We start from the raw sequence: 26,210 nt of genomic DNA on the forward strand, positions 1-26,210 counted from the left end.
ATCTGTATCGGCTGTCAAATATAACCACGAATTATTCTGAGGCTTTACAATTCTTTTATAATTTTTAACTCTGGTTTTGAAATCATAGCGCCTTCGGGTGTCTTGATTTGAAACTTGTAAGCATTATTTAAAAAGTGGGTAATTCAACAGTTTGACTAAGCGAAGCTTGGTTATTACTTCTTATGGCGACTATTACTATTCAAGTATTCATTATTCGTGATACATAATGCAACACAATCATTATCACAAAAATAGACAGCGTTTTTAACAAGATTTTTCAGACAGTACATTTTTTTTATAGATCTTTTCAATGTTGAATATATCTCGGCGGGTTGTGACACGGAGCCATGGTCTGAAGGCCGATTTTTAGTTCTAATTTCTTCACTTAACTCTTGAACAATTACTAAATATAGTAACGACTTCTGACACATATAGAACTGTACTCTGACTCTGGTGATCGGCATAATCAAAATAAATAAAATCACAAATATATCGTCAATAAATATTGACAATAGTAACAACACGCCAAAATTGACTAATGATACCTAGTGGTACAGTTAGCATCAAATAGATAGTGTCAAAGTGGCCAAATATATCGCAACATACTTCTGTGCTAACAGAGTGTATAGCGATAAATTTCTGTACCACTACTTCATCATTACATCATTAGTACTATTCCCTGTGTTAAGTTTAAGTAGTGAAAAAATTATGTCTGTATAAGTAATAATTTGATCAAATTAACCCATTAACCTATGCAGTTCACCAGAGTTAATGCTCAGTCCTCTAGTATTTCTTCGTCTAATAAATTTCTTGTCATTAGCACTATTTAAATTATGTATATCAATTATGTTTATTTCTTTTTGCGTATGGTGAGTGGGAAACATGTCAATACAGCCAGTGAGGTGGTGTAGGATAAACAATGGAGACCAAGGAAAAACTACCATACCTAATGCATTTTATTTTTACTGCATATACATCTTATTGTAGGTGGATGTCAGGAATTTTGTAAATAAAATTGAAAATTATGGTGTTTTTCGTTGATTCCTATTTAAAAGGTAAATAAATTACACAGTATGAGGTATACATATGTAAATGAAGTTTTTATATAGACTGGATAAAGCTGTGACGTAGGGTTCTAACTGTACGACAATTTTGGGGGTAAATAAGAAAGAAAAAAATATCGTATGAAAACAAACAAAAGTTATGTTGAAGATTGTTTCAAATTGATTTTAAATTAGGAATCATTAACAAAGGATGATGGAGTTCAGTGTAATTCTTACGGGTGGCGAGAATAACATACATGAGGATGATCGTCTCTTGAATCGTTTTGAAATGAACTTTAAACATAACATAGATTGTAGTTCTAAACTAAAATTCAACTTTTGTAATGATTAAATTGATATTTGAAAATAATTGGTTAGAACAGGCTTGAGGTCGCTACGGTGTTTATTTCAGTCCTTTAGCCTGGTCCTTAGGCCTTCCTCACATTACGCTACAAAGAACTGAGATAGCCTTATGTGGCTTTCCAACAGCGAAGGGTCCTTTTGCTTCTGCAATAAGGACCTTTTTATCAGAATTTATATTGGAATTTCAGATGGAAACGTCCTTATTGCACTTGAAGGCTTGGACCCTTCTGTAATGGAAAGCCACATATGCCGACTTATATACAGGTTGGCCAAAAAATAAGTGCATTGCCGTTCCCAGGGAGGTTTTGGGATTATACTGAGGAACTTTTACTTTGGGACCAACCTCGAAATCGCGAAGAAAAAATTTGGCTGTTTCATACATTTTGGCTGCTCCATTTTCTATGGAAGGGTAATTTTCTTTTCGCGATTTCGGGGTTGGTCCCATAGTAAAAGTTGCTCAGTGTAATCCCAAAACCTCCCTGGCAACGGAAATGCACTTATTTTTTGGCCATCCTGTATAAGCCGGCAGAGAATTTTAAAAAAGGTGTAATACTGTAGATTGTTGACTAAATTAACGATTTGGCATTGATTGGCTTATTGTGAGGACGGCCTTTTTAAATGATTGTAAAACTAACTTAAGGTTCTATAGGGCTATTGCAGTACATAGCAGTTTGAGAACCTCTATCATACATGCATTTGTATTAATAATACCATCCTTTTACCCTTGGTAATGCTCTGGTTTCCTAGGATAGCGGTGCCGTCATATAGCGGCCGTCTCCATACAAATACTACGACATCCATATTTAGCCGTATTATTTAGTATGGAGACGGCCGCTATATGACGGCACCGCTATCCTAGGAAAATCGATCTTAAGGGCTGCATTTTTATTATGTATTTTATAAAGAACATTACTAAAAAAACGAGACTGTTAAGGCGAAGTTAATAATTATGATATTTGCCAATGGATTTCACGAAGGATATAGATTAGCCTATATACATACATTACCTTCTCAGTATTAGATGCCAGCAGTTTACTGACTGTATTGCTCAAGTATAATGAATATAAATTAAAAGTTTTTGTTAATTAATTATAACTACTAATCGGTTAATTTGCTATGGGTCACTACATAGATATATGCATTTTTCGTAATTAACAAAGTCTATACTTTACGTGACGATTAATACTTTGAGAACTTTGGTTAACAAATGTATCAAAACGAAGGCAAATATATGATCAAATATTACGTCACCTAAACCTCTCAAGGTCCCGCTTGCAAAAAAACTTTTTATTATTTAGCTCTTGTGTTATATTATATAATAATATTATAATAACCCATTTAACACATTGATTCTTTCACACACTTGTATACATACCATTGCATCAATTCGTTATTAACCTTTTGAACGCCACAGACGGCAATTGACGTCAACGCAAAATCGCGACAACGACGCCAAAGACGGCATTTGACGTCGATCGTTTTTTGATGAAAATCTACTGAAAAACACCCCACTTTTAGGTTGGCATTATTTATTCACAAAACTACATTTTACCCCCGTGGCGTCAGTGGCACGGCAAATGGATGTGCCGTTTGGCGTTCAAAAGGTTAAGGTTGGTATTCCACCTGTTCAATATCTTGGTCCAATATGCATTGCGTCTCATTCTCACTGAGCAAAATGTGAGATGCAAATACACATTAGACAAAGAAATTGGACCACCCTAAGCTGCTACGTACTGCGGTGGCCCAGCGAAGACGTCCAAGCAGGCGTACGATGTAAGGTCTCATGTTGTTTGACGTGCCTTAGACTCCATAACATTGTGTATCGTAGAGGACATCTCTTGATTTTTTGCTATTGCTATAAAAAAATAGACAGCCCTGGAGGCTCGCGGTTGCTATGTACCCGTGTACAATTAATAATACTTTATATACCCCTCTATTCTACGGATTATTTTCCTATTATAAAGTAATCATAATGTCCTGTTTTTAGGACATATGGGGTTGTGTAAAGTTTTATTAGCAGTCGAGAAAAGCAAGAAATTGTCAGCGAAACATGTCAATATTAAATTTAAAGTTAAGTTAGAACACTGACATCTCAAATCCTGTGGACTTGCCCGAGGTTTTCCTATAATTATCAAATACGGACACCATCACAAAAAACATGTTTATAGTACGATTTGCTAGTACTATGACTGTCAACTCCCAAAATACTAAGCTCTGGAAGTTAGGGTAAGTGAGTATTTTATTGATTAACAACCAATGTGAGTTTTGGTTTAACGAAGCAGTTGCACTTTTCATCAAACAAAGTTGTTTAATGGAGCTTTTTCGCCTTTGTTTTTTGTAGATATTTTAATGAAATTAATACTATACTTAATATACCCTTGCGTAAATTGCCCTAACTTTTAGATGGCAAGAAAGTCCACAGGAACAAGCTTCTACGTCCAGTTCAAGGATCTTGTATTGTATGATACGGCATTCTGTACCATTTAAACATTGGCAGAGGCTAATGCCAGAATGAAGATTATAATCACCAAAAATGTTTGGAGCACCGTATCCGACAATATATATACGCAAGATACTTAGCTAGGTCAACCCTTCTTGAGTTGCGTACAAATTATTCCAATTTATATTGTGTATTTAGTTATTTTACCACCCTCATTTATTAGTATTGATCATGTCAAGTAAATTGTATACAGTTTGTACGACTGTGTTGCCAGTAGAGTATCATCGCATCCACATTTTTTACAAAATATCAACACCTGCGGGCTCAGCACGGTTCCATTTTTATCGACTATCACTATGCGCGTCCCTTTCGCACTTACATACTTGTTAGAACGTGACAGGCATGGTGACAAGGGATAAAAACGCGACCGTGCTAAGCCGCCAGTAAGCAATATTTTTACACGACTTTTGACACGCTTGTCTCGGCCTCGCTTACTCTGGCAACACGGGACTTTTTTCGCCTTATTAACTTTAGAACAGGTTCAAATGGTTATTGATTTATGATTATGTTTACCGATTATGTAGATAAATTATTTTTTAATATATTAATTTTTGACCAATAAAATGCATCGATGCGTCACTAGCCTAGGGAGAAACTGTAAAGATTAATGTAACTATTTAATTAAAATATATAAGTTTTTCAATTTGGTGTGTTTTTATTACTCATTGTTTTGTGTGAACCCTAGTTGTCTAGAGGTTTAAATTTTAAACTCTTCAACTGTCGGTGACAATAATAAAATCGGTGACAGCATGATTCACGGTTAGTGTCACTAGGCTTACCTATATCGCCCGGGATATCAACCGTGATTACCTTTTGTATTGTTTTCGAGCTCTCGATACATGAACAAGATGCATGTAACTGCGTCGAAATATCGGGAGCTCGAAATCAATACAAAAGGTAATCACGGTTCATATCCCGGTCGATATAAGTCTAAGAGAATCGGTGTTCAATAGCAATTGGGAATAATGTAAACAAACCAATTTACCATCATTACTTCGTAATCTCGCATTTTTTAATTAAACAAACATGATCTCAACAACAGTTTATATTTGCCATTTCTGGTAAACTTAACTTTAACTGGAAAGGAGTCTTCGCTTGCCGCAATAGTTATCCATGAAGTAAAATAATTTAGTGATTAGTCTACCCGTGACATCAAGTGCTGGTAAAGGACTCGAAACCTCATTGACGAATGATGTACTTAATTGATGTATTTTAAATTAATACGCGGTATAATCCTTAGGTAGGAATAATTAATTTATTTCAAAGAATATACCTAAAAAATGTAAACTTATTAATCTTCCAGTATAAGCAAACGAGGGTATGAAACTCCATCAATAACAGCACCATTAATTTCCGCTATCGTTTCCTTTGTCTATTTATAATTACGCTTTACTGCACGCGTTGAATCCCATTGTGAACGTTAAACCTTTGAACGCCAGACTGCGAAGGCATATGCTGTGCCCCGGACGCCGTGATCGCGATTATTTAAGCGAAATTGAACTTTACGGAGTCCCGCGTAAGTCCGTATTGCATTTGCGAAGCTGACGGCTGTAGCCGTCGTTGGCGCCATTTGCAAGACTTTCCGATGACGTCCACAGCCGTCTGTGGCGGTCAAAAGTTGCGGTTGACTATCGTTTCATCTCGTGATCTTAATCTTATCTTCTACTGTTTAGTTGGGCGGTTACAACATGATGTTTTGATTCAGTGAAACTAAAGCGAATAAATTTAGACCTAAAATGATCAAGACCAATCAGTATGCCTAGCCAACGTGCCAATCGTTTACGCTCCGTAGCGTAGCGTAGTAATCTAACTAATCGCTCATCAATATTAGTGCGACAAAGACCGTTGCGTTTATTTAGCGCTACGGAGCGTAAACGATTGGCATGTTGGCTAGGCACCCAGATAAATTAAAAAATTGCAAGGCGCGTAACGCGCATACCTTTTGCATAGGCGGTAGTACAATCACGCCATAAAAATCCATAAATTTCCGATACTAGCTGGATTTATTTCACTTTTGGGAATATTTTTCGTCGTTTGGCGTTTTTTATCAATAATTGTGTCGCTTAACTTCAAAGTCGGGTAAATCTATTCGAACCTCTCAGCAAATATCTACCCTATTACCTTTTCTTAACACCAAAATCGCATAATCTGACGGATAGATTTACCGGGTAATTCCCACTAGTTACCACCAAGTTCTTACCAGTGGTAACTACTGGGAATTTTTTTCCCACCTTTTACCACTGGTAACTACAGGGAAAAAAAATCCCACTAGTTACCACCAACTCGGCTTGGTGGTAACTACTTGGAATTTTTATTCCCAGTAGTTACCACTGGTAAAGGTGGGATTTTTTTTTACCAGTAGTTACCACCAAAATATTGTAAGAATTCAATACTAATAAAAACAGTATAAATAGTATAGTATAAATGTAGCGTGCTCTAATAAATAATTACGTGTCAGTTAGTGGTTCAGTAAACTGCTTTAAAAGTGATCAAAAATATTAAAACAGTTTTACCGGTATAAGTGTAAAAACTAAAATAGAAGAGTCTCATTCTAGTTAAGTAGACATTAACTTATTATTCGGATTAAATTTATCTTTTTAACTGTAAATTGAATTACATATTTATACAAACGAACAAACAAATCAGTCAAAAACTGACAACTGATTTCGTTTTATTATTTACAGCTACTTCATTTCGTTCTATTATAACAGTTTTTACACTTATACCGGTAAAACTGTTTTAATATTTTTGATCACTTTTAAAGCAGTTTACTGAATCACTAACTGACACATAATTATTTATCACAGCACGCTACATTTATACTATACTATTTATACTGTTTTTATTAGTATTGAATGCTAACAATATTTTGGTGGTAACTACTGGGAAAAAAAATTCCCACCTTTTACCAGTGGTAACTAATAAATAAACTAACTACTAAAACTAATCTCACTAGTTACCACGAGTTGGTGGTAACTAGTGAGAATTTTTTTTCCCAGTAGTTACCAGTGGTAAAAGGTGGGAAAAAAATTCCCAGTAGTTACCACCAAAATATTGTTAGCATTCAATACTGGTGGTAACTAGTGGGAATAACTCGATTTACCCGAGTGGGAAGTTAAGCGACTCGATTGTCATCTTGGTTAGCCACCCTTATCATTATCAGATATACCCAATTAATCTGTTTGCTCGAGCACCCTAAGTACCCTCCCACGCATCAGTACTAAGAGTAATTGACAGATCAATATCTTAGACACATCCTAGTTAAGATGATTGGTAATTGATACGGTGGGGCTAACTAACAATCAAGCTCGTCTCACTGGGTATTGTGATACAGGGCACATTAGGAAATAGCTTGAGCGATTCAACTTGGTACTATTTAGGGAAATACAGTGGAACCTGGATAATTGCAATCTCAAGGGACCGGCCATTTTTTGTCAATTAACCAGGTTTTTCATTTAAGCAGGTCGTGTCAATTAACGAGGTTCAAAAAATCGTTGTGTCAATTATAGAGGTTTTCATTAATAGAGGTTGCGTTCTGACAAATTTCTTTTATGGAGGTGCAAATAACCATTGAAAGTAGATTTACACGCTTACGTTCTGGGTTTCTGGTCTATATATAGCTTCTATACTTGCACTTTTACACTACATTAATTACTACTTTATTTTATTATTAATCATTTGGGTTTAAAAAATTCCTTTGAATTGTAGAAGAAAGTTTTATTGGAATGTAAAAAGCATACTTTGTTTTTGATTTAATAAAAAATATTTCACCTACTACAGGCTGTGATAGATACCCAATAAATAAATGGAATTCTGGATGAAGATATAAATAAAATGATCATTGCTATTAAAATATTTTTTCTGCTGTCTACAACTACATTATTTCAATTACAGAGGTAATAAGTAAGACTCGTTTCAATAATAGAGGTAAAAAGGAGAGCAAAAATAACGGATTTTTTTAGCACAGTGTCAATTATAGAGGTCTTAGTTGCGACGTGGTCAATTACAGAGGCAAAATTACGAAAAGCCCTAAAATCTAAATTCCAATTATAGAGGTTCCAAAATTTCAATTATAGAGGCCTTTTCTCTCAAGGGACCGGGACCGGACTTTTGGTTGCAATTATTGAGGTTTTCCATTTATCCAGGTGCCAATTAACCAGGTTTCACTGTATAACAATAGCACAGAAATAGAACAGAAATGTTGGAGAATAAAAGTTTTGGTGTGTAAGTACCTAATTAAGTTAATAAGGTAAATGTTTCCACTTAAAAGAGATTACCTAAGGCTTTATTTAATAAATAGGCAGATAAAATAATATTGGTGTTTACGTTCGGTTTTTAATCAAGGTAAGTAGGTACCTATATATAGATTCACCAAATCTTCATGAACGACGTGAACGAATTATCAACCTGTAGGTACAGTCGCCATCTGATATATCGGAGCAGCCGAGGTGCTCAATAATATCTGAACACGCACTATAAAGCCTTCATTAATTAGCAAAAAATTATATATACCTAAGGCCCACTTGCACCATTCCGCTAACCCGGGGTTAACCGGTTAAACCTGGAGTTGCCACGGTTTAATTACCAGTACAATTTGACACTAGGTTAGCGGTTTAACCGCTTAACCCCGGGTTAGTGGGATGGTGCAAGTGGGCCTAAGTAACATAATAAATAGCCTGTAGGTATTTAGAGGCTAATTCAAACACCTAAATACCTTCATGAAATTAGTAACTGACGAAAGTTATCGAATTTTAACCCTTTCAGCGCTAATAACGACACGTTTTCGTTTTGTCTCTACGAAGTATTTCCGCTCTCTATACATACCGGGAACCGTAGCGCTACGACCGTAGCCAGGGGTGCGAAACTCATGACTTCGGTCAAACTCGGCTCCGCTCGGCTCAGCATTGCTCCGAGCAATTATTAGGGTTGGCACCACTTGACTTCCTTTTGCGTGCACGACCACAGATAAGATAATCACTTGATTTTTGACAACCCTAAATAGCCGAAAGGGATAGTGCCATATATTAGAAAGGGACAGCATGATTCGACCCTGAACCGCTGTCAAACTTCGTTTTTGTAGGAAGTTTCCTTTCTGTACGGTAGTACTATTAATTATTCTGTGCCGTAGCTCAGCGGTGTGGCGGTGACTGTTTAAAATGAGAATGTACAAGTGACTTGTTTACATAGTTATAGTAGGAGATCCCACATATATGGTCGACCTTCACCAATCTGTCTGACGGATGAAACTATGAAAATATGAAAGAAAATATGTTCCAGAACATAAATAAATAGGGTTGCCTGAAGAAATATGGTCAAGGCTATTTTTAATAAATATTTGAAAAAAAAAATTTTTTTCGTCAAATTTCACCGATTTGTCTGACGAACGAAATAAGTTTCAATGGAAAGTACTTATACAACTTGTACAACATAAATAAACTAAGTTGCCTATCTTTTTCCGGTCACTATTATGTGGTTGCCGTGTTTAAAGAGGTGATTTTATATCGATAATTGCTCTCAGCTGTCTGACGCTTGAATTATACATCAAAATGATGGTAATTTTATTGCAAATATAAAGGTATAGTGTTGCCTGCGAAAATCCGGTCACAAATAAGGGTTGCCAGGCTTTTAAATAAAATAAGAAGGGAAGACTTTTAGCGGTAACTCATAAACGGCTTGACTGATCAAGTTTGTTTTAATTTTATTTGAATGAGTTTTTTAAACACTATTTTCATGATTTTTTTCATATTTTTTGGACCGATGATTCAAAAGTTAGAAGGAATAACCTTTTTTTTTTCTAAACGATTATTTCCGAAATGATTCACTTTATCAAAAAATGTTGTGTAATGACCCCTACTTATTTTGAATGGCCTATCCAACGACACCCCACACTATAAGGTTAAAACGATAAAAAAATTATCACACACATTTTGTTTCTTTCGAAGCGATTATTTCCGAAAATTCAATTTTATCAAAAAACGTTCTTCTAAAACCCCTATTCATTTTGAAAGACCTATCCAACAACATCCCACACCATAGGGTTGAAACGAAAAAAAAATCCTCACATACATTTTGTTTCTTTCGAAGCGATTATTTCCTAAAATATTCACTTTATCTAAAAATTATTTTTGAAGAACCTTATTCATTTTAAAACTTATATCAAATGACATCTCACAACATAGGTATCAAACGAAAAAAAAGAAAAAAATGTATGTGACAATTTTTTTTTCGCTTCAATCCCATAGTGTGACATGTCGTTAGATAGGTCTTTTAAAATAAATACGGTTTTTATAAAACATTTTTTGATAAAGTGAATATCTTAGGAAATAATCGCCTCGAAAGAAACAAACTGTATGTAAGGTTTTTTTTTTTCATGTCAACCCTATGGTGTTGGATTTCGTTAGATAGGTCTTTTAAAATGAATAGGGGTTTTAGAAGAACATTTTTTGATAAAGTGAATACTTTCGGAAATAATCGCTTCGAAAGAAACAACATGTGTGTGACAATTTTTTTATCGTTTCAACCTTATAGCGTGAGGTGTCGTTGGATAGGCCATTCAAAATAAGTAGGGGTCATTAAACAACATTTTTTGATAAAGTGAATCATTTCGGAAATAATCGTTTAGAAATAAAAAAGGTTTTTCCTTCTAACTTTTGTACCATCGGTCCAAAAAATATGAAAAAAATCATGAAAATAGTGCCTAGAAAACTCATTCAAATAAAATTAAAACAAACTTAATCAGTTAAGCCGTTTATGAGTTATCGCTAAAAGTCTTCCCTTCTTATTTTATTTAAAAGCCTGGCAACCCTTATTTGTGATCGGATTTTCGCAGGCAACCCTACACCATTGTATTTGAAATAAAATTACCATCATTTTGATGTATAATTCAAGGGTCAGACAGATGAGTGCAATTATCGAATAAAATATGGATATAAAATCTCCTCTTTAAACACGGCAACCACATAATAGTGACCGGAAAAAGATAGGCAACCTGGTTTATTTATGTTGTACAAGTTGTATACTTTCTATTGAAACCTATTTCGTTCGTCAGACAAATCGGTGAAATTTGACGACCAAATTTTTTTTTCAAAAATTTATTAAAAATAGCCTTGACCATATTTCTTTAGGCAACCCTATTTATTTATGTTCTAGAACATATTTTCTTTCATATTTTCATAGTTTCATCCGTCAGACAGATTGGTGAAGGTCGACCATATATGTGGGATCTCCTACTATTAGCAAGTTCCATAGAATGACACTTTATGTATTTTTATTTTGTTTATTTTTATTTCCATGTTAATTAGGTTTCATTCCTTGCATTTGCAACACCTAATTCCGCTACCCAAAGGTTGCCTGGAAGAGATCGCTTTTTGGCGATAAGACCGCCTGTTGTTTACCTCTGCTTGTATTTCTGTTTTCTTTTGTATTGTTTTCTTATATTGAGGTGTGCAATAAAGATAAAAGAGTATTTGTATTCGTAACTTCGATTGTATGGCGCGGCTAGGTTCATGTTACTCTTAAGTCATTATGTAATACCAGGTAATACCTAGTACCTACTATTTATTGCGCAGTCAGCATCAACTATACCACCATAGGGTATTATACTGTATTTAAAATAAATTATTTTACACCATGCATGAAATAAAGCACCAGATAATTATTAGAAAAACACAGATAGGAGTTATTTTTAAACACAAGTTCTATTTAATAAATCGGATAGAAATATAAAAAGTAGGTGAGTTGACCGTGACGTCACGATGTAATGTTTCATACAAATTCCATATCAGCCATATATCAGCAAATCATTTTGACAGTTCTAAAAAAGTAACTGATTTGACTAGTATGAAAATATCCTATCGTTATATCATAAAAATAAAAAATAATAAAGTGTCTGTTTGCGGATTAGGTAATCAAAAAACTATCACTATCTTTAATAGGTATGTTCGATGTTTACATGGTATCGTATCGCCTTTATTTTTCATTGGGTAATATATTTGCAAACCATTATGCTGATTACTCGATTAGAGTCAATGTCTTTAATGTATACAGTTTTATAAATAGCCGGCTAGGTGCCTCTCAATAACTGTGGCCATTATAATTTCTAGTTTCCTAGTGCGTAGACCAGTTGTTGTATAGTATTTATCGTACAAAGTAAGTACAATAAAAAATATCATTTTCATATACTTATACAATGCGTATACTAGTAGTTCGCTCCAAAATCAGACCTCCGATTTGTAAAAAAATACATGCAATTTCCCATTTTTGTCTTTTCCGTTTTTTATGCTGTACATATTTCGTCTACTTGTGTGTGTAATTTCAATATCATGTATTTGTCTGAGTCTGGCTGGGGCTTAAAAAATGTTGACAGCGCGATTGAGGAATTTTATAACTCGAATCAGGGCCCTCTAGCTTATAATTCGATAACTAAATACACAATAAAAATATAAGTCATCATTCCCAGAAAATTCTTAACAACGCGATTCAGAAAAAACACGGAACAGTGCCATCTGGTGTGAGATTCGGTAACTAAACGCAAAATATAAGTACCTTGGGTCATTGTCCTACTAAGTAAAATTATAAGAGCATGATTTAGCGTTTTTACTACATGGAACAGCGCCATCTAACTTTTAATTCGTATACTAAATAGAAGCGTACGGGATCATTAAACCTTCACACTATCGCAATCCGCAAGAATAATAATTGTTCTTGATAGTGCGCTGTATTTTATTCAATATCAAACTCGCAACCTAGTTTAATATGCATTTAGCTGACCCTCACAACAGTTTAGTTTGCCCAAAAATCTGGTATTTCTTTCTTAATCGATTTATAGCATTTTTATAAAATTATTATTAACTGTCATTACATTAATTTATAATAACAAAAATATGCTTATTATCCTCGTACCTTCTTCCAGTAACAAAAACCATGGTATGCCTGGAGCATCCCTGTGCTTCATACAGCCAGGGTTCTGCGGGCACAGTGTTTGGGAACCTGATCACCCAACTTCTGGCGGCGCAATGCCTGCTTACCGAGGATTGGCCGAAGGACCATCTAGACAGAGTTTCTGGTGTGTACTGTAAGAATACCCGAATTAGGTACCTATAAATTTAATAAAAAATCGTCAACCAGAACATACTTACCTATTTAACGTTGAAGGAGGTGTAACGCAAATAGTAGTATAATATATAGGACAGTGTAACATCAGCGGTAGCCCGTAGGAGGGTAGTAAGGCTTAAACTTATTCATACGTTAAGATATAATGCCAAACTATTTTCAAAACTTCATTAAGTACCTACCTAATCAGTTTTCCGAAATACATATTTTCACCTTAGTATACTAGTAGGTAATACACCGTGTTTTTATTGAATTCCGTTAACTTCGGGGTATGGTCGTTAACTAAATGGCATAGTTAATTTTCAAAAAAAAATTTTTTTTTTTGCTTTTGTGAAAAAAAAAATAAGTTAAAAAAGTAATTAAATGTAGCATATAGCGTTGTTGTAACACGGGCATTAGATTTAACTCAACCAAACAATTGAAATCTGTGACATATCAATCAATCAATCAATCAATCAAATTCTTTATTTCAGGCAAAAAATATACCCATACATAATTACAAACAATAATAACATCATAATAAAATTAAAAATAAACTTAAAAATACATGTCAACACAATTACATTAAAATTAAATTAAATTGAAATTAAATTGAAATTAAATTGAAATTAAATTGAAATTAAATTGAAATTAAATTGAAATTAAATTGAAATTAAATTGAAATTAAATTGAAATTAAATTGAAATTAAATCAAAAATAAATTAAATTAACATTAAAATCACAATAACTGTTTACATTAAATTATATACCGTGCCTCTAGATCCCATATGTAGGTCATTCCAGTGCCTCCAGAGTGTACCAGCGGGATTTCCAGGAATGAGCTGAAGCAGACTGTTGGAACTGTCACATACTCGGCGCATGAGGGATGCAGTGCGTTTACGGATTATCGCAATAAACGCGTCCACTCTAGCCTCCGCAAACATCCCCGAGGCGCTACAGTAACGTGGCAGTCCCATCAGCATGCGGAAACCATTATTGTATTGGACACGCAGGGCATTGAGGGTCTTTTTCGTGTAATTTGTCCATAGGCTGCACGCGTAAAAGGACTGGCAAAAAGCCTTAAAAAGGGTCTTTTTGACATCCCTGTCACACCGTGCAAACCTACGTGACAGCATGTTGCACCTTACTGACAATGCCCTGCGCTCCCTTTCTATGTCAGCATCATCCTGGAGGTCCTCGGTGACCCAGTGCCCGAGGTACTTGAACCGTGAAACTCTATTTAGAGGAACACCACAATACAGCAGGAACTGACGTAAACTCCTTTTTGCCTGCCTTGAAAACGAGTAGTTCGCTCTTCTTGGTGTTGTACATCAGGCCATGGGCCACCGCATACTCCTCACAGATCTTTAACAGTTTGACAAGAGCGCTGATCGCCGGGCACAGCAGCACCATATATTAATGTCATTTCGAACATCGATCGACCGAGATTGTACTTAAGTTTAGTAGCAAATGCATGAACCCATTCTAAACACTAATCAATACGTAAACCGGCCCTAAGGCAAGTGTACACGCTTGTAGAGGCCTTATAGGAAAAAAAATAATTATTGATTATCTCCGAAATGGAGTTAATTAGAATATCGGTGTCTTTGACAACGTTACTTGATTTAAGCTCAGGAATGCACCCCTGAAATTAACGGAAATCAAAAAAAAACACGGTGTATAATAAAGATTGAAAAAATGTGTGTAAAACAGTATTTAAAAATTAACTCTAGATTTCTGAAATAATTGTTAATCTGACGATATGTAATACGATTTAAATATTATTCTGCAGTAACATAAAATTGCTTTTCAAATTTAAAGTCAATGTGAGTGCAGGGAACCGTCATGCAAATTTTACTTAGGTACGTTTTATAAGCTTTAACGTATGTACATGCAGCTTACTAGAGGCTTGCAAATAAGAATAGAAAAAAAATATAAACACAGTACATGCACAGGAGGTGTCTGGTAAGCCCTAAACCAGGCAGAGCCTGTGTCTAAATTAAATAAATAAATGAATATTATAGGACATTTTTACACAAATTGACTAAGCCCCACAGTAAGCTCAAGAAAGCTTGTGTTGTGGGTACTCAGACAACGATATAATTATGTAATATATAAATACTTACATAGAAAACAACCATGACTGAGGAACAAATATCTGTGATCATCGCACAAATGAATGCCCTTACCGGGTTTGAACCCAGGACCATCGGCTTCACACAGGCAGGGTCACTACCCACTAGGCCTGACCGGTCGTCAAATTACACCTGAACTTTTCGTTTTGCACATTAAAATCCCAATAATCCCAAATCGTTTTGTATTATAGATGGCACCAGCTTCGACTTCATTATTGTGGGCTCGGGTACCGCGGGGTCGTTGCTTGCGAATCGTCTGACGCAGGTGAAGGACTGGAAGATTCTCCTCATTGAAGCAGGCGACGACCCACTTATAGAAAGCGTGGTAAGTAATATAGTCGATATAAATATATAAAAACATATATTTAAATGATCCGTAATAAATACATCATCACAATTTCAGATTCCCAATTTTTCCGGTGCGACACATAGGGGTCCACAAGCATGGCAATACTTTACAGAGGTAGACGAGACGACTAACAGGGGATGCGTCGATGGTCGTTCGTTCTGGCCCCGCGGGAGACTCCTAGGCGGCACTGGCTCTATCAACGGTCTCCTGCATATGAGAGGCAGCCCTGAAGACTACGAACCTTGGAATTTTAACAACGACTGGGACTGGCCGACGATAAAAGAATATTTCAAAAAAAGCGAAAAGGTTGTCGACCCATTTATATTAAAAAACCCCGAATTAAGAAAAGATCACGGCACCAATGGAGAGTTCATTGTCGATCAGTTAAATTTTACCCATGATGGTGTAGCTGAAATGTTAACGCAGGCCTATCAAGAAATGGGTTTGAAATTTTTGGACGACTTGAATGGAGACAGTCAAATGGGAGTGGGAAAAATTAGAGGAAGCAACTACAAAGGTAAAAGAGTCAGCACTGCGACTGCTTTTCTAAACCCTATAAGAAAAAGAAACAATTTGTTTCTTCTAAAAAAAACTTTTGCATTCGAAATTATTATGCAGGACAAAACAGCTAAAGGAGTTAAAGCTACTCTAAGCAACGGGAGTAAAGCATCATTTTTTGCAAATAAGGAAGTTATACTAAGTGCTGGTGCTGTGAACACGCCAGTTCTTTTGATGCTGTCAGGCATTGGACCTAAGGCACATTTGGAAGAATTAGGAATTGCACCTGTAGCAGATTTGCCAGTTGGAGAAAATCTTCAAGATCATGTCAGAATACCTGTACCTGTAACTATTGATACTGGAGCTAAGAAAAGGGATGATACGTATTGGCTTAAAGCTGCAGCTCAATACCTGTTAGAGCATACTGGCCCATATTCTACCAACTACGACCAACCGAACATCAATGCTTTCTTGTCGGTCCCCGGTAATAAACTTTTGCCTGATGTACAAATTGACCATAATTACTTCCTTCCAAACACCTCTTACGTTAATACCATGTGTACAAACACTTTGTCGTTTCAAAATGAGATTTGCCAACAGTTTTCGGATTTTAATGCTGAGAAAGAGATGATAATTTTCTTCATATCCTTATGCAGACCTCATTCGAAAGGTAGAATTATGTTACGAACTACAAACCCTGCTGACTTTCCTAAAATCTACTCGAAATATTTTAGCGATGAACGTGATATGAAGATTTATGTGTCAAATCTTAAAAGAGTACTAGAGATTCTAAACACACCAATATTTAGAAAATTCAACGCCGAGTTACAAAGGATCTATTTTAAGGATTGTGATGAAACTGTATTTGAAAGCGATGAATATTGGGAGTGTATGGCTAGAACATTAACATACAATGTATATCATCCGGTGGGAACTGCAAAGATGGGGAAAGCTGGAGATCCTACTGCTGTGGTCGATAGTAAACTTAGAGTGCTGGGTTTGGAGGGAATTCGAGTGGTCGATGCGAGCGTCATGCCAACTATATCTAGTGTTAATACAAACGCTCCTACAATGATGATTGCGGAGCGGGCTGCTGATTTCATTAAAGATCATTATGCAAGGACAGAAAAAACTGAGTTATAACTGACATGGTGCGGTTTGTAGGTATTTGTGGAGCCGAGTTTATCAGTATCCCTGTTAAATTAAAGTAAAGTAATTTAATATTGTTACAGCGATGGTTACTCATGAAATAAAACTATTGAAACGGATTATATCGCGTATATTAATTTATACTACATCCCGACGTTTCGAACCCTTTACTTTTAAAAGTAATTTACTCATATTGGTACAATAAGTATTTCAGTATTTCAATAATTTTAGATGAAAATAATCTGTTCGTGACGTTGTACACTGACGGGCCGACGACATACATTTCGGATGTGTGCAGTGGGCGACGGAAAGGTGGGCGAGCTTGTTGCTTCGCTTGCGCATCTCGAGGGATAGGTTCACTCCACGCTGACGGAAGGTTAGTGTCGTAGCTAGAGGATATGGTGCCCGGGGCAGACAACAAATTCCCCCCCCCCCCCCCCCCCCCCAAACGAAATGAACTAACGAAAGGGTTACTTTTTTACTTATTAAAGTTTACTTTTAATTTAGACAAATACATAAATAAATGTGTTTTTTTAGTACATCGGTGGCTAACAAGCTTACTACCCACCTGATGGTAAGCGGTCACCGCATCCTATGGACGTCTACACTCCAGGGGTGTTACATGCGCGTTGCCGACCATTTTAAAACTTATACACTTCTTTTTTGGAGATCTCCTTAGACTTAAAGGTTCAATATCGCTTGTGAGTTTGGGATCGTAGACTATTTATAGGTACAGCGCGCCTTTGGACTGATTTGATGGACCCTTCAAATCAGTGGCATCCAGGTGCTCCTGTCCAAAGGTGACAGCAGTACTCAATATATGGGATCTGTCTACCCCAGGCGGCTTAGCACGGTCGCGTTTTTATCCCTTGTCACCATGCCTGTCACGTTCTAACAAGTATGTAAGTGCGAAAGGGACGCGCATAGTGATAGTCGATAAAAATGGAACCGTGCTGAGCCCGCAGAGTAAAGTATCGCCTCCCTTTATTGAGCACACCGAGTTATTTTGGATACGAGCGCAGCCTACCCAGCAAGGTGGCTACGAAATTATTGGACGTCACTGATGAGATGTCAACACCGAGGCTCCCAATACTCCCTGACATGGGAAGGGTTGCGCCTTGAAAAATGAGGTTTTCTTAGCGGTAAACGCGCAAAATTGAGTCTTGGTGGGATTGAATTGGACTAAATTGTCCCGATCCCACACCGAAACTCTGGATAGAATGCTCTCGAATACTCTCGATACCTGACACAGGTTTTTCAGGACATTCTAGTATCACAGAACGAGTGATGTTGGCACGGCATGTGTTATACAGGGTGGTCCAAACCTTGACGTTCAAAAATTTTTTTTAGATTCCTCACGCAATTCATATTCCGGGGTGAAGCAATTAATTTATTTAAAAAAACTATTGAACCTTTTTGAATGTTTCTTTTTGTAACATAATCCTTGACAAACGATGCAGTTGCTAAAAAAAATCAGCATCCTCACTTGGCTGAGTTGGGAAAAAAAAAGACAAAGTTTTACGTTCAAGCATGTCAAGCTTAGATGTTGCCCTTACCTAAATAAATAAAAAATACAAGCGATTTCAAGGACTTTTGGTTATTTTAGAATCTGCTAGACCCTAAGTATTTTTAAAAGGTCTAAAGTGTGATACCTACTTAATAGTCATAATTTGTCAGAGTCGCCGGTCAAAGGAACTGAGGTGGAAAGCTTCCAAATTAGTAATTCATTAAAAAAATCCTCTTTTGTTATTTCTACTATTATTTTATGGGATCACTTCCCCATCGCTATTTCATGTTATCAGTGCAAATACTACGAACAATTATTAGAAGGCATAAGGGTCAAACAGATCAGTGTGTTATGTCTTTCCTGTAGACATACACAAGAGTTAAGGGCTATAAAGGTTAATTTTCTTATTTAACCCTTATCCACGTGAAAAGGTCCTCCTTTTATTTAGAGAACTATGATAAAATCATTGCTTACATGCCCACAAGCTGTTAACTATTGCCCACAGGAGAGAAAAATGTACTGTTCGCGATAACACGCTAGTTTTTCCTCCTGTGGGCAATAGTTAACAGCTTGTGGGCATGTAAGTAATGATTTTATCATAGTTCTTTAAATAAAAGGAGGACCTTTTCACGTGGATAAGGGTTAAATAAGAAAATTAACCTTTATAGCCCTTAACTCTTGTGTATGTCTACAGGAAAGACATAACACAGTGATCTGTTTGACCCATAAAGCAAAGCAAAGCTTCACCCCGGAATTTCTTAACAAAAGTTAAAAGATAAACTCGAAAACTACGAAAAATCGGCTAACATACATGGGGTATATTCTGATAACCCACGAGGATTCAAAAAAAAATTTTTGGACGTCAAGGTTTGGACCACCCTGTATACAGAGTGGCTAAAAAATAACTACATTTCCGTTGACAGGGAGGTTTTGGGTTTTACTGAGCAACTTTTACTATGAGACCAACCCCTAAGTCGCGAAAAAATATTTGGCTGTTTCCTACATTTTGGCTGGTCCATTTTCTATGAGAGGGTAAACTTTTTTTTCGCGATTTCGGGGTTGGTCCCGTAGTAAAAGTTGCTCAGTATAATCCCAAAACCTCCCTGGCATCTCGGGAATGTAGTTATTTTTTAGCCATCCTGTATAGGAATCCCCAGTACTGTCGTCCGCATATCGATCAATGTCGTCGATAGACAACATGTCACAGATATGCAGCAGCTATTGGAGCAGGTTCCGTCTATTACGGCTCATATGCGCCTGCCGGACAAAGGGCTAGCGATCCATTTGCATAGGTAGTCTCTTGGACAGTCCATAAGATGGTAACTTCGACAGGAGACCCCTAACGGAAAAGACGCGCTAACACGGGACACAACTCTGAAGCACTCGGCCCGCTCGCCTTATAAAACGAAAGCATAGCAACTCCCGCCGAATATCCCTCTGCTTGATAGAATTTTCTGGCATAGAGTATTCGCACTGCGGGATGGTGGGCAGTAGGGCGCTACCGTCGTCTTTCAAGGTCGAGTTCGAGGCAAAAAGAGTACCTAAAAGATCGGCTTTCTCTTTTGCGCTGTGGGCCATGGTATAATAATATACTCCGCCTGGTACTCTATTCCGAGATTCGCGTATGACCTAACTGACACGGGCCTACGTCATCATGCTGTTTACAGGTTCTCAAACTTTAAAATGTGGGAGAATTTTAACCAACGGTGAAAATTATTTTAACGGCATTAATTTTAAGTTATTCATGTAGAAACATAGTAAAATAAAACAAATTTAATGTATTAAATTAAACTTTATTTATCTATACAAGACAAACGTTTGAAAAACTAATTCACAGTTACACATTAATTACCAAGCTTACGGCGTGAAAAGTTTGGAAAACACTGCGACTGCTGACACTGAGCGAGAAGGAAATAACAATTAACACGCGTTCGACAAGGATGACGGTCAGGGCATGAAGTTATCTAGATCCGAATTATCAAATGTGACAGAGCTATCCTGTGTTGTCAGTAGTGTAAACAGAATTACCCGAACGTCTGAAATTTCTGTCGTGAATCGGAAGATATTGCTAACGAATAATTAAAAATGACGTGTTATTGTAAAATTTAAGATAAAATACATATAAATGAAAATTATAAAATTATAAAGAAATATTTTAACTTATTAACCATAGGTATAATGTACCCATGTAACATGTTATGTTGAAATAAAGTGGCAATGTTATTGTGACGTAGGCCCGTGTCACTCTGGGAATAGAAGACCATGTTTTATTAGACCATGCTGTGGGCCAGATTACCATCCGCATTTCACACTTCACAGTGGTGGTAAATACGACTGACAAAAGTTTCCCTGCTGCCTTTTGGCAAGGCGGAGAGGTAGTCTTTTGCCCATTTTGGCGCCCCCCCTTGGACGGCGCCCGGGGCACGTGCCCCCCAGCCCCCCCTAGTTACGCCACTGCGGAAGGGGGACCTTCCGCAGTGGCGTAACTACGTAAGTACGTAACTACGTCAGTTGTTGTGCGTGAAGAGAGCTACCCGGTAGATGAAATCACAGAGAAGGGACATAATCTTGAATATTAATTTGATGGCCTGGACACTTAAGCCATTCTGACAGAATAAAGTGAAGTACGGCAAAGTGTGTCGGGACGGCATATTATTAAAAAAAAACAGTTTCAACTCAGCAAAATAGATGACGCTATTTTTTCGAATAAAGGACAACACGGTTGTCCCCTGATTTTGGCGTTCCCCAAGCTAAGTAAGTATATAACTAGTGTACCTATAGGTAATATAGGCTATATTACCTATAGGTACACTATTTATATACTTACTTAGTGCTAAGTAGTGGTAGTGGGTACATTTACTAGTAGAGCCCACAATTGCACATAGTTTTTACAAAGATAACTTAAAAACTCAATCTAGGAATCAAAGAGGACGAAACTTATTTGCTAAGTAAATTTATATCAATCAATATTTTGACAATGTCATCCTAATGTTTCAAAAGAGATGTTTGTTTATTTCTTCCTTTTCCTTAATTTTATGTCCAGAGAATCATTTTCTGTAACTATATTTTCTAAAGGAACTCTTCCTCTAGACGAAAACTCTGTTGCCCTGCAATTTTACTTTAAAATCATGAACGAAAATCAAGCTCCATGTTGGATAGGCACCAGGTTTAAAAGGTGTTGTTCTATTGAAAAAGATCAGGATTGCAATTCTATGTTTCTGTATGGCAATCAGGTGCAAAAAATTATGCCAGGAGGCCAGGAAATGTTAGTATTCGTGTATCCATCTGTATTTCATCATGATAAGAGGGGTGTTTGTTATATTAAAGTGACGTGTAAGTGCGGATATAAAACCAAATCAAAAATATTAGAAATTCCTTTTGATACAAGAATTACAAAATTAAGAAGAAAATCGCGAGAGTTAAAAAAGTATATTGGACAAAAAGTAATAAGAAATTGTGACTCTATTGATGAGGATGCTTTGGATGACTGTTCTCCGGTAGATTGTGGAGTGAAGTATATGGACGAAAAACCTTTTTATGATGAAAATATGAACAGATGTGTCCGAGCAGCAACATGTATTGGAGATCTCAAAAATGATTTACCAACGTTAGCCTATCTGCCGACAGTAAATTTATGTAGAGATTTAGAGCACCCGGTAGAAATTCAAGACATCTATGCCATCAAAAATGGTTTGAGTATAATAGTTAAAGAAATACCGAACGTTGCAAAAGATTTAAAAGCAGAAATAGAGTCAAACTGTTCAACTGTGTCCCAAAAATTAAGTCTCCTTGAGGACATATTACAGGGAAAAATGAATCCTTATCCGAAAGGAGTAAAAGTAGATTACAGCAACACGTGCAAAATTACAATACTATCTATACTAGGTTATATTCTAGGCTTATGTTCATTAATTGTGGCCTTCGCCTGCTGCATGTATACCTTGAAATGGATACACATGAAATGCCAAAATGGAGAGTTTCAAGATGAGTGGATCAATATGAAGCAAAAAATTCATAAAAACTGTTCAGGAAAGAAGGAGAATAAATGTGGACTTGGTCGGAGTAGCTGGAGAGCTATGCCTCGGTCTTCAAGCAGAAATGTCAGAGATGGCTTGCTACGTGATGTTATCAACTCTAGTATACCAATGGAATTGAGGAATAGCGTGATAGACGTGTGCGGCAGGGTTAGAAGAGAAGTGAAATGGAAGAAGAGGTATCGAGTAGCGCAGACGGGAACACCGTTCGAGTGCGACGGAGATGGCACTATATCAAGTGCGTCGTCGGCTGATTCGTTGAGAGCCAATACAAGTGTCAGTAGTGAAGACGAAAAATTGTTGGAATAATCTGTGAATGTAAGTTAATAAATATGTAATCTGTATTTTTTCTTTGTTCTTATTTTCTATTCATACATATGTATTACATACATATGTATTACTAGCTGTGCCCGCGGCTCCGCCCGCGTGGAATTCGGTCTGTGGGGTCTGTGTCAGTAAGCGGCTAAATAAATATAAAAAAAAATTGTAAATTATATTACGCTGTATTTTTTTATTTAAAAAATTATAACATTAATATTTCCTGCATGATAATTTCAGATAAGAATTCTATCTTGTTTCATAGTTTTTAGAGCGCGATTTGTAGTAGTCGGGTTTTAGTTTTTGAACTTCTTTTATATTTAATAAATTTTGGGGTGATGATTTCGTTACTAACTATTTGAAGTCACATTATATTACTTTTGCAAGGGCGTCCTCAGTACAGAATGCACGCAGAGCGCCGCATATATCGGGCTACGCCCGACTCCTTTGGAGCACGCGTATAGCGCGCCACGAACGTCGCGTCGCGCTACGCCCGACGGAGTATGAGGGCACTGAAGCCGTCTTGGCAAGCGTACAGCGTGTCACGTACGTCGGGCTACGTCCGACATTTTAGTATGAGAAAGTCGAAGTCGCCTGGCTTTGGACCGCGTGTAGCGCGCCACATACGTTGGGCTACGCCCGACGCTTTGAGTAATATGAGGGCGCCGAAGGCGCCCGGCTTTGGCAAGCGTACAGCGTGTCACGTACGTTGGGCTACGCCCGACTCTTTTTGTATGAGAAGGTCGAAGTCGCGTAGCTTTGGACCGCGTGCAGCGCGCCACATACCGCGGGCTACGTCCGACTCTTTTAGTATGAAGGCGCCGAAGGCGCCCGGCTTTGGAACTGGTACAGCGCGCCACGTACATCGGGCCTTCCTTTTAGTTTAGTAAGTATCCCTTTCAATAATAATATTTGGTCTAATGAGATTAGCTTCTCTTAACATTTTTGTCAATTCTTATTTTCTTAAACTCAAACTTAAACCTACATGTTGCATATATATTATTAATCGGCTTTCACAGCCCTTCATTTTGATACCCTGCTCGATAGGTTTACACGATATTTTTTTCTAAAAGTTGCGTATGGCGTATTAAGTCCGCCATATTGTTTTTATAATGACGTCACATAGCCTATGTCACCCGGGATGACGTAAGGATTCTAATGATGTATCATATGTCTAAATCGGTTAAAGCATTCTATGTTTTTTGGCAGCCGTGTAAAAAGTTTGCCCCTCCTTCTTAAGTAGCGCCATAAGATTCAGGGGCAAACTTAACTCAATCGAGTGTTGTGGCTACCCCCCCTTTTAGGGGTTGAATTTTTATAGCCTATAACCTGGCCGGGGATTTACTCGACAAATTTGTAAAGTTTGCATCAAAATCCGTTCAGCCGTTTTCACGTGATGCGCGTTCAAATAAACAGACAAACAGATAAACAGATAAACAGACAAACAGACAAAAATTCTAAAAACTGTTGGAACGTGTTCTGTTATCGATTTTAAGTATCCCCAGCCAAATTTTTTTCGAATATCTTCCATGTACAGACTTTCGACCCTCTTCAGCTTTATTATATGTATATAGATAGATGAGGAAATGCGGAATTTCGGATCTATCTCTCTGGTAGAATTAGTAAATTAAGTGTTCATATTATAGTTACGATAAATTTTCATTCATTCTTCAAAACACGGAACATAGTGGAAGCAGTTATGAAGTTGACCCAAAAAAAAAATATTAAGCTATGAGCTTCATCACATATGTTCCTTGAGTAATTCTAAGCATTGCAAGTCTGGGAGGCAATAAGAAATGTGCGTCTAGTCGGGGAGGGCGGGGTACAAAGATGGCCGCCACCCGTCAACTTAAAAAAAAAATCTATTCTGGTCCTGGTGGCCACTAGGGCAAGTTTGGTATCATTTTCGAATAAACCGAAGACGTAGAATTCATTGCCGATATTAGTTTTTTTCAGTTTCATAGTAATTTTACAAGTAAAACGTCAAAAGGTGAAAATTTTGGTTGGAGATTTTTGCTTTGAGAGCTAATAACTTTTGTATAGTGACCAAAAATATCATACAAAAAATACTGTAATAAAGCGCAATCCATGCAGATTCTAAAACTATACACGTCTAATAATATCCTAATGCAAAAAGATGGTGAAAAAATATATTAAATGACCGCAGCGCGGGTAGTTGGACTCGCGCTAGGCGGCGTTTATCTTACAAAATGGTCGAGTACGAGTATCTGCTTATGTTTACTTTGTTAAATTTTATGGTTTCAAATAAAGTACTTTCTATATATTTTTATAAAACAATTTGTGACGGCAGTATCTGGTACACAGACATAATTCTGTGTACCTACTTTAATTTCCTTTTAATGCAGTTGCAACGATTTTTGCAACCTGTCTTTCACCTACAATGAGTGAGCTCCAGGCACACACTTGCGACATAAGGTTAATCTGACCAAACAGGAGTCCATGCACTATCTTCCATTCTCCAGCCTCAAGAAGAAGGATTTTGAAGCTTTTGGAGAGGCACTAAGGCTTGTCCCCAGACATGGACTCATTTATATATTGCCTGAAGTGTGTGCTGGCGAAGAGCGGCTTCTGTTGGAGGGATATTTTCCAGCTGTCTGTCCCTCTTCGTAAATAGATATTTTCTGCACTCGTTCACTGTCTGCAAGGGCTTGAGCTGAAAAATAAAATCATGGAGTCATTCTTACGTCATTCGCTACAAAATAGATTGTAACTATTTTATGCGAAAATGATACCAAACTTGCCCTAGTGGCCACCAGGACCAGAATAGATTTTTTTGAAAGATGATGGGAGCGATGCTCAACTGCTTCCAGTAACAGAATTGGTACCTATTAGCAGTGCCTCGAACAAAGTCGTAACATAATTAAATTTGCCTGAGAAGGTAGGTACATACTTAATAGAAAACCTGATTCAATAAGGTCCCTCTAGGGCTACACGTTGAAAATGTTTTACCTCAGCAGCTCTAACAATGGTGCTTTGATACTTCAAAACAGTGTGCAAAATTCGACTTTACTATGAGACTTTAATTGCATCTTGTAAGTATTTTTACAGTACATTTGGTCCTATTTTCCCGCACTTTTCGTGCGATGTCAAAAGTTTAAAGGGCCATATGTACTGTAAAACGTTGTACGAAACACGTGCGAATAGGTAATTCGCACGCAACTCGTGTCGATTTAAAACACTCCCTTCGGTCGTGTTTTAATTTA

The 26,210-nt window shown here is 36.9% G+C and overlaps 2 protein-coding genes across 2 annotated transcripts; both read left to right on the forward strand.

Moving 5' to 3' along the window:
- Positions 1–11,819: 11,819 nt before the first annotated feature.
- LOC134791668 (ecdysone oxidase-like) lies at positions 11,820–17,226 on the forward strand. Its single transcript, XM_063762751.1, has 4 exons — positions 11,820–12,054; positions 12,818–12,970; positions 15,323–15,456; positions 15,535–17,226. Exons 2-4 carry the CDS (start codon positions 12,829–12,831, stop codon positions 17,119–17,121), a joined length of 1,863 nt encoding a protein of 620 aa, XP_063618821.1. The 5' UTR covers positions 11,820–12,054; positions 12,818–12,828; the 3' UTR covers positions 17,122–17,226.
- A 4,290-nt stretch (positions 17,227–21,516) lies between these two features.
- On the forward strand, positions 21,517–22,999 carry LOC134791877 (uncharacterized). The gene has a single exon (XM_063762998.1). The coding sequence runs from the start codon at positions 21,637–21,639 to the stop codon at positions 22,975–22,977; it is 1,341 nt and encodes a 446-aa protein (XP_063619068.1). The 5' UTR covers positions 21,517–21,636; the 3' UTR covers positions 22,978–22,999.
- Positions 23,000–26,210: the final 3,211 nt, after the last annotated feature.

The sequence above is a fragment of the Cydia splendana genome, chromosome 6, assembly GCF_910591565.1.
Source record: "Cydia splendana chromosome 6, ilCydSple1.2, whole genome shotgun sequence".
NCBI lineage: Eukaryota > Metazoa > Arthropoda > Insecta > Lepidoptera > Tortricidae > Cydia > Cydia splendana.

Coding starts and splice junctions, on each gene's coding strand:
- LOC134791877 (XM_063762998.1), top strand. CDS start 21,637: ATGTTTGTTTATTTCTTCCTTTTCCTTAATTTTATGTCCAGAGAATCA.
- LOC134791668 (XM_063762751.1), top strand. CDS start 12,829: ATGGTATGCCTGGAGCATCCCTGTGCTTCATACAGCCAGGGTTCTGCG. Junction 12,971..15,322: donor CCATCTAGACAGAGTTTCTG/GTGTGTACTGTA, acceptor TTTGTATTATAG/ATGGCACCAGCTTCGACTTC. Junction 15,457..15,534: donor ACCCACTTATAGAAAGCGTG/GTAAGTAATATA, acceptor TCACAATTTCAG/ATTCCCAATTTTTCCGGTGC.